This window comes from Anarhichas minor, unplaced genomic scaffold, assembly GCF_050575085.1.
Source record: "Anarhichas minor isolate MPS153535 unplaced genomic scaffold, ASM5057508v1 ptg000043l, whole genome shotgun sequence".
Taxonomy (NCBI): Eukaryota; Metazoa; Chordata; class Actinopteri; order Perciformes; family Anarhichadidae; genus Anarhichas; species Anarhichas minor.
The window spans coordinates 53,280-71,636 of record NW_027466489.1 but is presented as its reverse complement, the minus strand read 5'-3'; the positions used below and the strand labels follow the sequence as shown (position 1 = coordinate 71,636).

The window sequence follows — 18,357 nt, the reverse complement described above, 5'->3', positions numbered from 1 at the left end:
GAAAGTGGGTGGGGTCCGCAGAATTTAGAATGTATACACTGTGGATGCTGTATCGAAAGTTGTCGGTAAATGTTGGGCAGAATATTATAATTCCTCTGGAAACATTTCTGGCTGAATATCATGCACGTCTCCGTTAAACTAAACAGTGCAATCGTGCAGTTTTCTCTGTAGATGACAGAACAGGCTGTTCTCTGAACGCTCTCAGATTATTATACACACCAAGTTATTTTGGGCTGGAGCCTGTGCCCGCCTCGTTCTCTCCATCAGTTTGGAAAACATCTGCTGCAGTATGTAATAGCAGTGAGGACTGCTGCTTAAAGAGTTTCTGCAGTACAAGCGGAGTCTCTGCCCCATACATATCTCTCTTCTTTCATCAACATGACGAACCGAGCCCTGAAAAACAGAGCACTAACATCCAACCGCCTCTGTCCAGCGTCTTTGAACGCTGCAGACTGAACAGTTACATTCCACAGCCCATGTGACTCTTTTCACATGCAAAACCAAACCACATAGGTCAAACGTTCAAACTTCTAACGTTAAAGAAACTTGCATGAGTAACTTGCTTTATTTGGGTATAACTTGCCATTATCTTCATATAGTGCATCCACCATCTGTTGGACTGTATAATGGGAGTAAATTGCCATCATCTTGTCCGAATGATACTGCCTGTTCAATAAATTAGCAGCACTGGTAATTCTTGGTCTCTCACTAATATGGCTCGTGTTTATTCAATTTAACTTTTTTGTTTTGAATTAATTTCTAATGATGGTATATTATGAATGTCATTTATTAAACAATATTAAACCATGCATTTCCAATGATGTCATTCCTGCAGGCAGCACAAAATAAAAACTTTTACAGAGAAATGAGGTCACTGCAGTTGATCAGAGGATGTGAGTCATTGAATAGGATTCTTGCACCCGCTCTTAAAAGGTAGCGGAGAAGATGAGAAAGCAACAACCCAAAAAGTGACATATTTGTTGTAATGACCCGTTTCTCTCTGTGTCCTACAGTATTTGTTGACGTAACCTTCCTTTCCTTGTTGGGACCAGTCTTGTCCAGATGTTTGGCCGAGCTGAGGTCAATAACCAAACCCTGTTGACTGAGTGAAGAGGAGTACGGTTAGGTGATAAAAAAAAAAAAAAAAAAAGAGAAAAGAAAGCGAGGGAAAGTGGGAGAAGGGGGCACACGCATGTACATGTGAGTTTGAAACTGTTCACATATGTTCGCATCATTATCCTTCGGCTGCAGCTCACTCTCTAGGAATGCAGGACACCAAACCCATGTCCACCTCCAAACCCCCAGTGACACATAAACACACACACACACACACACACACACACACACACACACACACACACACACACACACACACACACACACAGAGGCTCTACACGTTAATCACACAGCCCCACTTCCTGAAAGACCCTCCACTACTCCCATGCTTTAGCTGGGCCTCAGTAATCAGACTTTTTGAGTTTACTGATGCTGGAATAGAAGAAAGCCCCTCCTAGATATTCAACTGACACAGAAGAGCTGCTGGCAAATCAGCTAAAGGATGCTGCTAATGAAAAGCACATGACTGGGTAAGAGTGCAGTCATCTAAAACAATAGCGGGTGGGTGGGAGACTGAAAAGACATGTAATTACAGTTGGGCTTTCCCGAACAGAGATTCAGTGTTGACAGCATTTCTGAAAGACTTTTGATATAGAAACAGATGCTTGTGCATACACACAAATGTGTAAACATGACTATGCACCCTTGTCTATTTGAGGGAAAACAATATCATGGTATGCTGCAACAGAGCAAAGATGATGACAAACTGTGACACAGTTCAGACACATGAAAGCCCTGAGCCGAGCAAAGGAGGAGAAAGAACCACTGTGACCTTCCAAGGGAAAAAAGCCAGGGCACAAACCCAACTGGCAGGCTTGTCCACCAAAGGAGAGAGAGGGAGCGAGAGGGAGAGAGAAGGAGGGGAGGGACAGAGAGAAACAGAGGAAGAGGGAGAGAGAGGGAGGGGAAGGAAAAGAGTGAGAGAAGCAGAGAGAAGAAAAGACACAAAACTTGTGACTTGACAAAAGAGGGCAGGTACCAGAGGCAGGTAAGAAACTGTATTTGTTGTTTCCAAGGGGGGCTGTTTCAGATGGATCCTAATCAATAAGATAATAATCCAGTCAGGAGTGTGTTTGTGTGTGAAACAGAGCCAGAACGACTACTGTGTATGTTTGAGGACTAAGAGGGGAATCCTGGCACAGGCGCTGCTGAGCCATGCTGGTGTGTTTCTAGTGAAACGCTGTGCCAGGCAAAGTGGTACTCCGTCCTCCAGGGAGCCGCCGCGCACTTCGACTCTACTGCTTTTGTCCACTCCTGCAAACTCACTTTGATTTCAGCTTTTTATGTCGGTGTGTGAGGACAGCTGCTGCTGCAGGAAAGTTAGAATATGAAGAGAGTGAGGAAAGTCACTCTTTTTGAAAACTCATTGCTGCTCACTTTGTGCTGATGGAGGAGAATCTATGATTTTTCATCAGATCCTCAAGTTGTTTCAAAATTATTTTTTTTTTTTTTATCTTAGATTCATTTAACTTGCTCTGGAGTGGAGTCCAGGGTTGGTGTGTTAACCAATGGACAAAATAAAAAGGAATATTCTGGAAATGTGAAGAGAAAAAAAATCACCTTTTTTCTTTTTTTATCACAGCTGTGTAATGTGAGAGGGTTGGACTTTTGAAAAAAATTACTATGTGAAGAATGTCAAGATTGTAAAAGGAAATTAATCTTGGTGGAGCTGCAGATGTTCAGGACAAAGAAGCAGGAATAACAGCATCCAGTCAGACAGGAGAACAGACTGAAATGCGAAGTGTAGATTTCATTTCTTTATTCTCAATTTATTTTAAATTAGTGTCATTTTATTTGAATGAGTTTATTAACAAATTAATCAGATGTTTTTGTCGGTGCACCTTCTAACTCCTTCACCGCACATTCAGACCATAGATGTAGATCCAACCTTTGCACGGCCACTGCAGGAACGCCCCACCCACCAGAGGACATGTTTTGGCAATCTTGTAACACTAATGCAGAGTATCTGCTGCTGAGGGTTTCATAAGGACAAATACTTTTGTAACTATCACTTTTCCAGGGCATGTACACCAAACAATTTTAACATTAGGTCCATCTTTAAGTTAAGGTGGACTTAACTACCGATAACTAAAGTAAGTTTTACATACATAGAGATGATTCTTAAATAGTCAGAAGATGCAGTTTTTATGAAGTCACTTTTATTGTCATTTATGTTATTTGGAGATTTTTGTAAATGTGTTGTTTAACCGCAGATATCTGAGTCAGATCACTGGATTCAGATGTGTGTGACGTGACTCTTCTTACAAAACAGTGGTGATCATTTTCAGTTTAACGGAATGACGGCGCCTGTTCTGACAGCGAAAGGAAAGAAATGAATTGGAAAGGGCTCACCATCAAGGACTCTGTTGTAACAAAGAGCATTGTTCAACAGCAACTCGAGTTGAATGAGAATTATGGCTTCTTTTTAAATCTTCTGATACACATGGACATCTCAAGAGAACTTTCACCTAGTGATCCTACTCGTAGTATCAGAATGTATCTATACTGTGCAGAAATAGCTGTTGATCAAAGATATCTTCAATCGTACTGTAACTTAATGACATCTTGGTCTTGGTTGTTAAAAAGACACTTTCAATCATGAGAAAGTAAATCTGTTTCATTTTTGAGTTCATGGACATTTTTGGAATATACATTTTAGATTGAAAAACTGATTTGTAGACGGGTTTCAAAATGCATTTCGACCCTGGAAACAGCAGTTGAAAACATTCCCACCAATAGGTCCATCTAGCAGCTGTTCTGGAGCTTTCGATCATATCACAGGAGTTTGCCAATTTGTCTTTTTGATTCTACAAAAGTCCATGACAACTGGACAAACCGCAACTGCTATACAGCTGCGATATAATGTATAATGTATAATGTATAATAATATAAATCCAATTAAATACAACCATATTTTGTGGGGTTTAAAGTCAAAATGAAGTAGTCAATAATTGCTAGGGATGAATTAGTTACCGTCATTTGTAATGTGAATGTGGTCAGTTTGTGATGATCTCTGACCCACTGTGTAGTTCTCATGCTGATCAGATCTGCTTATTAAGGTCCCAAATAACAAATCAATGAGTCAACCATCTCTGACTTTGCCTCTGTAGTTGTTTGCCAGACTACTGATCTTGACAACAGCAGCACGAGGGGAAGGAGAGCTGGTTCTGGTGTTGAGCGAGGGGCTGGGAGGCTCTGGGTGGCTGAGAGGGAAAAGGTAGGGGCGGTGCCAGGGAACACCGTCAGAGAAAAGTTCAGATTTGTTTTTCCAGGCAGAACAGATTATACCTCTGAGCCTCATTCCTGCCCCGTGATTCATATATTATGTTTATCAATTTGTTTATCAAACAGTTAGGCTTGCCTAACTGGTGCAAAGTGATTGGAAGCTAATGGTGAATTTGTGCCGATGCATTGTAACAGCTGTGTGGTGATTATTTTTGTTTATTTACACCGATTTCAATTGCACACATCTGTTGGACGCTTTTTGTTTTTCATTCATCAACTAAAATTAAACTCCTTAATCTAAACAGCTAACACTCTTCGACAAAATCTGTTTTTACAACATGAATTGTTCTCTAAAAAGATACCATTCAAATACATGTCAGTTTGAACCTAACTATACTACATCTGCTTGCAACAGTTTTGCATTTACAAAGGTTTAAAAGATGCATATTGCTTCCATCAGAGTCTCATTGGGGTTCAGCACTGTTTCCTTTGGACCTCTCCTGGGTCAAAGAGCCTGAACCTACCAGGCCTGCAGTTTCTCCCTCCACATCTCTCCCTCTGGACCAGTGCTGACAATAGAGCCTTTATCCAAAAATGTTCCTTTCCTCTCCCTCATAATGACTAATTTCCTGTCCCAGTATCTTCCCCTCCTCCTTGTGGGATTTGATCAAATTAAACAACTCACTGCTTTCTTTCCTTCTCACTCTCGTCCACTTGTATTACCAAGCCACAAACCCCTATCTTAACATTTATATGAACTGGAATGACATATCAATTCATGTCACTTTGACATTATGACAATGACTGATTGATTCACATACTTTTCTTAGTCAGGACACTGCAAAGTTTGCATGAAAACTTAAACCAGACAACTCTCTAGTGTTCATATTTTACTTATTTTCAGCTCAAGAGGAAACTGAAGTCATACATAGCAACATTTCCACTTTTATAAGAGCAGCATTAGGCTGCAATATTTGTTCAAAAGTCAGGCAGTTTGATCATTTCGGTTAACAATACTACAGTCTCAGTGTTTTCATGGCTTAGATCCAAACCTGCTCTATGTTTGTCTAGATACTAGTTGAAATTGGACTATTTTTGCTGCAAGTAATATCCTTTCAGAATAGGAACAAGCTAAAGTCAAATAAAGAGTTGCTTACTGAAGTATTCAGAGTAATCAGAGATCTGCACTGAGCCTCTAAATTCCTGCTAATCAGGAAGCAGGTTTATACACACTTGAGAGCCAGCACTGTCCCAGAGCTCCCACACAGAGCAAGAAACAAAAGACAGGACTAATCTGCATGATGTTAAACTTTCTGTGTGTGAAAATGTTGTGTGTTGTGTTTGGTGGCTTCTATCTCTCTCTTAATCCATGTAACTGTAAATACAGTTGAGTCTACAAATCTGCTACCTCTGTTTCATGCTCTGTCATAGGACGATGAAGGCCGGCGTGGGACTCTTCTCTGCATTGGCTCTGTTCCTACTGATGGGGGCAGTGTTCACCCAGAGAACTCTGCCAAAGAAGCCCAACAGGCGCCCAGGCGCCACCAAGAAGCCTTTTGTCCCCCAGCCTGCTGTAGCGGCAGAGCCAGAGCCCCAGGAGCCAACAGACTTCCCCCCTCCCATCCTGGGCCCACCTTCCATCTTTCCTGACTGCCCCCGAGAGTGTACATGCTCCCCGAGCTATCCCAATGCTCTCTACTGTGAGAACCGCAACATCCGTACGATCCCCGTCATCCCATCTAGAACCCACTACTTGTACCTGCAGAACAACTACATCTCAGAAGTGACGGCAGAGTCGTTCGTCAACGCCACTGAGATCCGCTGGGTTAATTTGGCAAATAACCGCATTCACCGAATAGACAAAAAGGTCATAAAGTTTCCTCAATTAATATTCGTCAATTGAAATTTACATAAAACCATCTAAATATGTGTTCTCTGCATCTATCTCTTGTGCAGGTGTTTGAGAAGATCCCAGCACTGCTATACCTCTATGTGCAACGTAACCACCTGAAAGAGGTCCCTTCCGGTCTCCCAGCAAGTCTAGAACAACTCCGCCTCAGTAGAAATCGTATTTCTAAGATCCCTGCTGGTGCTTTCAACAAGATGGGTAACCTGACGCTGCTCGACCTGTACCACAACCAGGTAAACCTCCGTTTAAAAGTACCTTTGTGAGCTTGTACTCTGCGGTTTAGGTATGAGCAGGGTCAGCGACCTGTATGCACTTCTGGAGCAAATATGAATGTATGATGACTTTTCTTTCAGTTGAGTGACAGTGACCTGGTAAAGAACACATTTAAGGACCTAAAGAGCCTCATGCAGCTCAATCTGGCTCACAACGTCCTGAAAAAGATGCCTGCTGGCATACCTAATAGCCTCATACAGCTTTTCCTGGACAGCAACCGTATAGATGGCGTCCCAAAGCAAGTACACAGTGCCCACGTTGTCACATAGCTAATGAACACACACATGCATACATGCACTGCATGCATTATCAAACGCTGGTTGGATTACATTCTTACAGTTGTTCTTCTCATCGTTGTTCAGAGACTACTTCAAAGGCTTGAACCACCTGGCGTTTGTGAGGCTGAACTACAACCAGCTGAGTGATAAAGGACTTCCTAAGTATGTGTTCAACATTACCACCCTGCTGGACCTGCAACTGTCCCACAACCTGATTACTTCTGTTCCTCTCTTCAACGGTCATCTGGAGCACCTGCACCTAAACCACAACGCCATCGAGAGTAAGTAATCTCAGGAAATGCAACTTCATTCTCTGTTCAGGTAGACATTATATATTTACGTTGTAAATAGTTTGCTGCTAAAGTAACGCTCTGAATCCCGTAAAAAGAACCTTCACGTATTCGTGAGAGGTTTGTCAATGTCTATGGGATACACGGCATGTGATAGCCTCATGGCTGTGTCTCAGGAGGTCGAGCAGCTCATCGGAAAATCGGCAGTTCCATCTGGTAGGTTTAAATATCTGGATTTATAATGCCAGTCTTGCTGCTGTTCATTTTCATAAAAGCTTTTAAGATCAATTATTTGAAGTTTGTTTAAAGATATATATAAGTAATGCTTTTGGACTAATAAAGGATTATCTCATCTTATTGTAAAATGATTCACATTCAAATGTGTTTCTGTTTATCACTAAGAAATAGGTCTGAAGTATTGAGGTTGAAACGTTTTAGAATATAAATAGTTCCGATGGCATCTCGGAGTACAAATAGTAGTAAGCATATGCTGAATAAGTGTTATGATTACGATCCTTGGAAACTCTTCTACCCTGTAAGGGATCCCTGGTCCCAAAAGGTTTGGGAACCCCTGAACTAGACTGATAAGGGAGTAAGTGTGCTGCCCTAACCGGTGAAACAAAACTAACAGAAGTGTAAGAGTTGTCAATCAAACTCAGTTTGCACAATCCTCCACAGTCCTGAGAAGAAGTCTAATGGGGTAGATGAAGTGAAAAGCACTGTGGGGGCCGCACCAAACAAAGGCAATATTGTTCTGATTGTGATCTCACTCCAATGACTCTGTTCACTCTACAAGAGCTTTCCAACAAGAAACATATCAAACAAATACCATGAAGACTTGCCAAACAAATATTTTCACATCTGGAATTGTTTTTAAATGAGTGAGTTGTCTTGAACTGCCCCATAAACCCCATTAACCAAGTGTATTAATGTGGCCTAATCAAACCTAACTGTAATCTTAAATGACTTCACTTTACTAATCATTGTGTGTGATGTGAAAGACGTCACTTACCAGGATGAACCCACAGAGAATTATTACAGGACTCTGCAGGTCTAAGAAGCTTTGTGTCTTCTTTTACCCTGTCAAGCAAAAAGAGCTTTTAAAAAAACTATGCACACTGTGTGCGTCACCAAAGACTGAAACATCTAGCAGACTGAAGACAGTTATTTTTGCAAGGCGTTAGTGGAGACTAAAACAGGGCTAAAAAGAGAGTATTGAATATTGCACTTACATTTCTCAGGTGGCCAGAAACACGACTCCAAATGAATGCTAATGTCACTCGATGCCTGATGAATTGTAAATAGACAAGTGTTTGCTTATAGGTCCGCTTTTTTGAGCTTTTTCTGTAACCAAGTGGCCAAAACACTAATAATGCAGCGTCAACCTTCTGTATTTGCTTAAACATTTATTTATTTCATATATAGATTGAGCCCTGACCTTACCTGAAGCTGAGTCATTTGATAGTATTTTGAGCAGCTTCCTTTGATTATTAGTTGATATCTACTTGTAAACATTTTGTTTTTGGAGAGTAAACAAGCACTCTGTATAGCTTTGTCTGTCGAAATATGAAGAATGTATGATGATCATGAGCTGATACACTGTTGTGAACTGTTTCTACACATTGTTTACAGTCAGAATGACGACAAGTGAAGTAAATGTAGTTGATTAAAAAAATTGTTGTTATTAATAATAATAACGACGACATAGTGACAAAATTCAATTGATCCAGATGATCAAGACTTTTTTGGGAGCTAGTCAAATTATCTTGAAGTGGGATAGCCACCTGGACCAAGATTTACTTCATTAAAATGTGTCTTAATATCTTGGAATAGCTCATGTTTACCTTCCTATTTGAGCCAGAAAACGGCTTTTCTTCGGCTCCTTTAAGAGTATTTCCGTGTCTACACTACAGCTGAATACGTTTTTGGCTGACTGGGCCACCAAGCCTTGCCTCAGGCGTGCAGAGTCAATAGAAGTTTTAAATCATCCTTCAGAAGTTAATCCAAATGTGAGGCGTTTCCAGCATTGGAGAACTAGACATTCATGACTGTGTGTTTTCCCGGCAGGCATCAATGGCACACAGATCTGTCCATACAGCCTGCAGGGCGACCTGAGTGATCTCAGTCTGGTCCCCAAACTAAGGTACGTCACATTATGTCACAACTTGGCACTCAACAATACAAAACCGGTGCAGTGGCACCCTTTGACAGGAAATAAATCATAACAAGCTAATGATGTCAGGAACAAGTTAGTTTTACAAAGCAGCTGTCATTGGGATGACATGTTTGGCACATATTCTGTTGTGTCAGGTACCTGCGTTTGGATGGAAATCACCTGAGCCCCCCCATCCCTCTGGATGTCATCATGTGCTTCAGACACCTTTCCTCCATTGTCATTTAGGAGAACCCTGCCGAAAGGCCTGAGGTTATGCACGCACGCACGCACGCACGCAGGCACACGAACAACACACTTACAGTATACACACACAAATACACACAGTGTGCACTGTGTGCAAACTGAGATAAAGGCAAAGCATGCTCAGTGAGAAACAAGGTATATCCAACCGTACATAGGCCTACTGTGGAACTGCGTTATTGAAAGAGGCACAAATAAATGTTAAAAAAAACTGTAAAGCTTTGATAGTTCAACTTACATTGTTGACAGATGTTACATTTTAGTCATGTTTTGTTTATAGTAATACAGTGCAAAAATAAAACTAGAATGAGTAAAGCCTGAAAATGCGGGTACATTGACAGACATGCTACACATATGGAGGGTAGTTATGTTCACTAGCAGATGTGACCAGAGTAGAGCTGCCACCAAGGACAACAAACAGACCTGCAGTGGATGTCAGAAGAACCAGTTTAAAACATAACTACCATGTAGTTGAGACTGTCCCAAATGTGCCTGTGATTTTCAAGGTACTCCATGTAAAAATGTCATTTTATTCTTTTTATTCTTAGTCCTCTGTATATTATTCTTCTGTAAAAAGAAGCTTTGTACAAATAATGGAAAATAAAACTCTTTTCTTTGATCATTTGATTGCATTTGATTATTTCAGATTTTCTCACCCTCTCCTTATGCTCCTCTGAGGCATCAATGGACACCAACACAAATTATGTCACAGTCATTTTTCGGTAAATTAGGTTTGCAAAACGGAGGAATGCCCTGCGATAGTCTGGCGACCTGTCCAGGTTGTACCCTGCCTTCATCCAACGTGATTGAGCTTCTAGTAAACCCAATCTTTTGAATTCTTTGTTTCAACTGATACCAACAAGAAGCCCCTCCTGAGAGGTCGCAAAATAACTTGCAGGATTATTGTACTGCACTGCACTGCGAGGCGTTGCTGTTTCTTTGTCCGCTGCTGAGTTACAGCGTTAGTCTGTTTCTTTCAAGACAGTCACATGTGGTTCCTGTAAAAGAGACTGTGACTCAATCTCAGAAAAATATAACATACTTTGTATGAAAGTAGTAAAACTGTATCATATTAAAAAGAAGTATCTTCGATGATATATTCAGCAGCTGTTGAAGCAGTGCCACAGACTTGTGAATTGGATCATTAGAATTTGTTCCATGTTCAAAGTGCTTTGTGAGGACCTCTAGTGGTTAGCAAGCACAAAGCATTCCTGACCTGGGAAGTTTTGCCAAATATTTGTACTACCTCCTAGAACGGAATCTGGAACTTTTTCACTTCCCTATTTATATTGCTATTATCTTTATATATGTATGTTTTCCATAAACACAGGTTATTCCTGTTTTCCATTGCACTTCCTTGCTTATGATTCTTTCCGTGCACTTGTCATCAAAAGTTAACCTGGCCTAGTAAGCAGGTGAGCAGGTCCGGTAGGTGTTTCCGATCAGGGCTTGTCTGACAGGAGTGAAGTCACAGCCTGTGAGAGTGCTCCTAGGAGGGAACGAGTAAGGGTATGTGCTGGAGGAGGATTTAGTTCCAGTATGACGTACAACATTTGAGAGCATACATAGTGATCGATCAGAGGTCTATGAGAACGCAAAAACAAATGCAAAACACACCCGTCGTTCACACCAAAACAATAATTACATTTGAATTGGCCGTTGGCCAAATGATGCAGTGCGTACTTTTTAACACGTCTGAATAAATTTGTGATGCGGAGGAATGATGACACTCTAAGAATCGAATGAGTGACTCAACAAATGCTGACATCACCCTCAGCAAAGTTGTTTCTCTACAATGAACACACTGCACATCAAGGAGGAGGAAATCTTCAATCCTTCCTTTTCCCTTTCTGCCATTCAGGTGTTGAGACATCAGTTCCTCTAATTGCGGCATACTTCCTCCTCCTGTAAAACAATTAGTGTGCAAGTAAATGTGCAGGTGCATGAGTGTGTATGTGTCTGTGCAAGTGGTGCAGTACCTGGTAAAAAATCCCCCTTACTCCACTATAAAAGGAGGCAGGATGGAGACACAGAGGCACATCTCTCCCAGGACTCTTCCTCTGAGTATCACACACACAGGTGAGTCTAAACACAAGTGGTGCTGGTTTGGGGTCATGGCGGTGGGCAATGAAAGCTGAAATGAGAAGCTTTTCTCTATTTTGTAATTTCTTTTTATTATAAATTGAGTAGCAAGACAAGACAAAACAATGATTAGGAATACATCACCTACAACTTGTGATGGGCTTTTGTTTTTACTATTTGTTGAAGTTTTATAGACTTAATTGATCAAAGATTTGCTGCTATATGATAAACGTGCCTTGCCTTAACGGAATAGTCAATCATATAAATAATCCCTAGATAATCTGTACCTACATGTAATTCCCAGTAATTTATCTGGCGATATTTTAACGAACAACATGTTTCTGTCAGCTCTCCCACCAGACAACCGCAATGATGAAGATGCTGCTCGGCTGCTCTTTCTGCCTGCTCCTCCTGCTCAGCTGTCTGAGTGAACTTGGGGAGAGCCGAACCCTGAGCTTGGCCAGCTGCTCCGTCAATGTTCACATGCACGAACTGCGGAAATACTACACTGACATACGATCAGAGGCGGTGAGTTTAATGCACACACTTTCTCAGCACAACAGACAGAAATATGAATAATAGAAATCAACAAAGGCAGCAGCCTGATCCAGCAGACACAGGCAAACTCTTTACCAAAGAAAAAGATCAAACACGGTTTATCACATCTCTAAGTGGAGATATATTCTCATTTGTTCTTTGTGGTCTCTGCATTCCAGATGGAAAGAGACAGTGCAATCGGAGTGAAACTTCTGGACAAATCATTGATAACGCATGTTCAGGTGAGTCTTTTTCACCATGTAGTGCTGGTGTGATTTCTATCCTAATTTCCTGTTTCAGATTTTTGAATATTTCTATATCCTAATCCTTAGACTGATGAAGTTTTAGAAACAGTATACGAGTATGTAGCTGCTGTAATCTGACCTTCGTGTGTCTCTATCAGGATGGTCAGACGTGCTGTTTCCTGCGTCTTGTGCTACGTTTCTACGTTGAGAGAGTGTTCAGCAACTATGCCTCTTCTCAGCCACAGCATCAACGCTGCTCCAGCGCTCTGGCCAACGCTTTTGTGAGCATCAGAAAAGATATACATAAATGTGTAAGTTCAATAACTCTTTCCAATGGGGAAAAAAAAGTGCTTTAATTAAAAATAGCAATAAGTTGTATTCATAATTGTGCGTTCTGTGCAGCACTGCCAATGTGAAGAGGACACACAGCATAAGATCGACTCCCTGCATGCTGAGTTTAACAAGGTAGGCTGAATAACATCTCACTGTAGACATTCACACAGCTATCTGCAGAGGGTGCAATTTATTCACTTTTTCAAATGACGTCATGGTTGGTTTTCAGTATGGTCTACGGTTATCTTAGATATATTATGTATCACTTGCTAATAGATGTGGCAAAGATAAAGCCACCAAACAAATCAATATGAATATTTAGTTCTGTATGGTACTAAACATGTAACACAGTGCACTCTTGAAGCTCAACGGGGTAACAAATACTTTGGCAGGTTTCTTTTCAAAACAGTTTTATAAAATCTATTAAAAACAAAAAAGAAAACAGTTTTCAAACAGAAAATAGTTTCATATATATATATATATATATATATATATATATATATAATAGTATTGTTACAGTTATGCTCATCATTAAATCCACTGTTCTCTCTGTCGTTTCTCCTTTTCTTTCCATCGAGCAGCTAGACATAAACCAGGCTGCACAGAAGGCCGTGGGAGAACTGGACACTGTGCTGGGGTGGCTGGAGGGACTCAGCACATGATCAGACAGAAACTCAGCAAAATCCCAAAGTGCCTGCTGTTGATGAGTCCTCAAGCTCGTCAAAGATGTTAACTCCTGACCTGACATTACTTGTACGCAGAGTGAGGGATTGTTCATTTCCCTTCTCTGCCATTGTAGCCTACATTCCTTATTTTTTGTACTTGAATTAATTTAATATTATATATTTATCCACCAACTTGTGGGCTGTTTTTTTTTAATATATTTGTAGATAACATGACATAAATGTATATGTATTGATATTTATCAGCAATAGAAATATGTTATGCTATTGTATGTGTGCTTCTACTGTAATGTAAGGTCATTAAGCAGACTAAAGATTATTTTTATATTAAGAGCGGTTTCATTTAAACTTTAATAAAAAAAAAATACTCTCACCTACTGACTTTGAGTGTTTCCTTTCAACACAAAGATGTGTTGTTCTGTGCAAAGCACTTTGTGTTACAAATAAAGTCTGATTGATTGATTGACACGTGAACGGATGCTTTGAGAAGGGTCTATCTGCAGTCTAGACCCTACACGACACGCCCACTCTACTGCGTGACACGACCAATTTACGATTCACGTACTTATTTGAGCCCTAACCATGTTGTTTTTCCTGAACCTTACCAAGCAGTTTTTGTGCTTATAACTAACGAAGTAGTTTTGTCTTAGTGAACTGCGACTGTTTCAAAGGGCGTGTCACGTGGTACATGTGTCCCGCACAGGCGGCAACCTCCGCTTCTGAAGAGTGAAGCCGATGGCTAAGTGTCTTAAACGTGCATTCTTTCAAATGACCAGCAGGGGGAGACTCCTCCGGTTGCAAAAAGAAGTGTGATTGTTTGGAAGTCTGTTGAGAAAATGCCTGTACTTCTCACTTGACTCATTTCCTCAGAAAACATTGTAAACATGAGTTTGTCTTCTCCAACACAGCATGATTTTGATGAAAAAAAAAAAAAGTCATAGAAGGGTATGATATGAAAATATCATGTGTTTGTAAATATTTTATGCTATTCTTCCGAAATACTACACTATACACTTTTTTTTTTACCTTTTTCGACATACTATACTATGACTTTTTCTTCGATGTACAGACATGACTTTTAGTAACTTATTTCGACACTATGACTTTTTTATGGCATTTTAAAACATATTATACAATGAATATTTTTGACATACTATACTATAACCTTTATAACAATACGATCATTTTAAAATATATTTTGACAACATACTTTACCATTTTTTTCACTTTTTCGACATATTATAATATAACTTTTTCCGACATACTGTAGCTTTTTTACTCTTGACTTTTACATGACATTCTATACTATGACGTCTTTATGACAGTTTTAAGGCATACTATACTTTTGTACGACATTTTGCAGCATACATATCATTTTTACGGCTTTTTTATTACATACAATACATTATTTATTTATTTTCTTACTCATCTACAGCGTCATTTTTATGGTATACTGTATTCTGACTTTTTATGACATGCTATATCAATTCAATTGATTTATATCATGTCAAGTCATAACAGGCTCTGGAGCCAATCCCAGCTGACAATGGGTGAGGGAAGGGTACACCCTGGGAAGGTCGCCAGGCTATCACAGGGCTGAAACATAGACAACCATTCACGCGCACTTATACGGGCCATTTATGGTCCGCAATTAACCCAAGCTGCATGTCTGTGGACAGACAGTGGGAGGAAGCTGGAGAACCCGGAGAAATCCCACACTGTCACAGGCACAACATGCAAACTCAACACAAAGGGCCCTCTTAATTATATACATACGTACATGTGTAAATGTATGATAAATGTATTCAGCTCTGTGCATAGTGTGTAGTCGGTGTATAGTTTGAGTAATCACTCACTCTAAATAAACATTCTCACAGTAGACTGCAGAGGGTACTAAGGAGTAAAACCCCCAGAGCATTTCATTTCACTTTGATAATGATCATCTAATTGGTTTTAAGCATTTATTGTCATTTGATGTCCTATTCACCAACATTTTTGTTGGTAGTATCTTATTTTATCATCAATAAATTATATTACAAAAGACCGGCACAAATATAGTGACCACATCTATTGGGATTTGTTTTGGTGTCCAAAGCGTCCTCCGAGTTATTATTCTCCTCAGAGATCACATGAATATATATATATTTTTATGTGTTTTCCAAGGAAATTGTTTTCTGGAAATCATTAATAATCTAGAAGCTAGGTTTTCATTCAATTACATGTTGCTATTTTCTATATATTATTTTGTAATCTAATACATTTACTCACATTCTAAAATGACTTTAAAGCTGGCTCGAATACTAAAGTACTGTATATATCATAAACACACATGATCAGACAGAAATTCAGCAACGACACAGTGCCTGCAGTTCATTCACTTCAATTCAATTTATTTTTTATAGCCCAAAATCACAAATTTGCCTCAGAGGGCTTTACAATCTGTACACATGCGACATCCTCTGTCCCGGGACCCTCACAGTTCATGACTCCCACATTAATAATAACCAATGCCACTGTGCAATTCTTATTTTCTTTCTATGCAATATGTATTGGTATACAGTTGTGTGAAAAAGTGTTTGCCCCCTTCCTGATTTCTTATTTTTTTGCATGTTTGTCACACTTAAATGTTTCAGATCATCAAACTAATTTAAATATTAGACAAAGATAACACAAGTAAACACAAAATGCAGTTTTTAAATGAAGGTTTTTATTATTAGGGGGGGGGGGGGGAAATCCAAACCTACATGGCCCTGTGTGAAAAAGTGTTTATATATTTATATGTATTAGACATAAGTACTGAACTTCCACTGTTTAACAGCAATACAAATATGTCCCTTCTTTGTGTCATACAACCTTTATGTCGGCACTGTTAGTTAGTTAGTAAGTTAAATAGCTAGAACAAAATACATACGGTGTGTATAGTGGCACAACTAGACACAAAGTCATTACACACACAGAGATACACACATAAACGGTCTTCAGTTTGTTTTACAGTTTATTCCAGTAGTGAGGTAGAGCTGTAAAACAGTCCTCTGTCTCCTGTCCACGGGTGGTATGAGGGGCTTTGAACTCACTTAGGCTGTTAAGCATCTTGGCAATCCTTGCGGGACACCTTCAACAACCACCTGGGGACTTGATTTGAAACCATCATCAGCAACAGTCTGAAATCTACCAGACATCATATATTATAATCAACAGTAGCAAAACCCTTGGACAGATCTACAAAGTGGGCTTTAGACATTATGAATGCTTTGCATTATTACCCTCTAGTGGTTTTCAGTAAAGACACAGTGTTCTGTCCAATACAGGTGAGCAGATGTAAAACAGCCAACAGCAGCAGCAGCAGCAGCAGCTGGATGATGATCGATCACAAGGGTAATATCTCCTCTTTGCACTTCTGTGCACACTTTGCACAGCCACCAGGTCCCATCTTGCTCCACATCTGAACATCAGTAGACCGATACCCCAATGAAAGTGAACAGAAATCAATGAAACTGTGAATCATCATTCAAATTGCATTGAGAAACGGTGTTATTTGTTACTTTCACTAATTCAGCACTCAGATGTTTGAACACCATGGGAAAATATGAGCCGTCACCATGAGCAGTGCTGACATAAGTGCGGTTAACACCCTGACAGGTACAGATACGAATGGCCATATGCACGCATGTGCTTACGCACTTCCACCCAAACGCGCATAAATACAGTATGGAGGATTAGGTGTCATAAGTTTGGAAGCATCACGCTGGAATGAATCAATCACTGATTGAAACGGAAAGATTATGCTGATTTAATCTTACATTTCTGATGACACCCAGGTCAAACTGAACTTTTCAAGCAGCTTTTCAAGCAGAACTTTGTGTGCTGCGGAATTTCTAAGTTTCATCTCCGCCCGACGAAATGCTTGATCAGCAAAAGGTCAGGGCTACTATAGTTTCAGGTTACAGCAATACATTTATCTAATGTTGCTTGCTCAGCTCAGTGGAAGTGATAAGGTTTCTGAGAACGTCTATGGTTGTGTTTTTAGTAGGTATTTAAGTTTGCAATTGCCGGCTTTATTTTAAGGGTGAAGTGGGTGATTTGCCAACCGGAGGGCAGCTCCCATTCTCCATGACGGATGAACTGAGAGGAAGTCGAAATGACTAAAGAATTCATGTGAACTCCAGAGCGGTCTCTGTAGGTCAGTCATAGGAAACACAGACGAAACTCCGTGTTTCCTCTTCCGTTCTATCAGGATGGCCATCTGCCCACCACATATTAGGGGTTATACCACACCCATCAATTAATGTGAATTTGTGACCGGATGGACAGGATGCTGTCACCCTGGTCAAGTCATATACATTTCTCTTGGTTTCCTCTTTTTGTTGTAGCCTTATTGAGAACAACTCTAAAACACTTGCACATGCACACACGTACTATTATGTATGTTTGCAGAACAATACCTGCTTGACATAAACAATAACAGACATAGACCTCTGAAGAATTAAATGCTACACACACACACATAAGCACACATACGCAGTCAAACACACGACCGGTGTGAAAGTGAAAGAGAAATGTGGTGGATCTATTTGTAAAGATAGATACATTTCCTCTAAAGGCGCAAGTACACTATGCAGGCACACAATATGCACCCACAAATGAAGAAAATGTGACGCATAAGGTGGTGAAAATGTAAAAACATAACTACAGTTACATTGTGGAGCTCGTCGAGTCTGCAAAGTGCAAGGAATTGCAGTCAAGGTGATCGTGCAAACGGCTAATAGCATCACATCTTTGTCAATATATTACTTCAGTTGGATTGCATCATGTGTTCCACTGTGATTCATGTTCCAACAGGGGACTGAATCAACTGAATATGATATCAGCATTCAGGTTTCAAGTAATGTGCTGCAGTATTGCTGACAGCGGATTCTGAGGACTGGATAGTGACGAAATCAGAAACTAAGTTGAGAGGTGGGCAAGACAAG

The 18,357-nt window shown here is 40.1% G+C and overlaps 2 protein-coding genes across 2 annotated transcripts; both read left to right on the top strand.

Annotated features, from left to right (window-relative positions):
- Window positions 1-1,265: 1,265 nt before the first annotated feature.
- Window positions 1,266-16,833, top strand: il19l (interleukin 19 like). Its single transcript, XM_076111136.1, is given in 11 exon segments — window positions 1,266-1,304; window positions 2,576-2,714; window positions 11,493-11,586; window positions 11,938-11,951; window positions 11,954-12,117; window positions 12,306-12,368; window positions 12,530-12,682; window positions 12,774-12,836; window positions 13,286-13,360; window positions 13,362-13,466; window positions 16,696-16,833. Coding segments are annotated over 11 exon segments (1,047 nt in total).
- On the top strand, window positions 5,777-9,492 carry prelp (proline/arginine-rich end leucine-rich repeat protein). Its single transcript, XM_076111000.1, has 6 exons — window positions 5,777-6,208; window positions 6,298-6,483; window positions 6,604-6,761; window positions 6,886-7,082; window positions 9,159-9,234; window positions 9,402-9,492. The coding sequence occupies exons 1-6, from the start codon at window positions 5,777-5,779 to the stop codon at window positions 9,490-9,492; spliced, it is 1,140 nt and encodes a 379-aa protein (XP_075967115.1).
- Window positions 16,834-18,357: the final 1,524 nt, after the last annotated feature.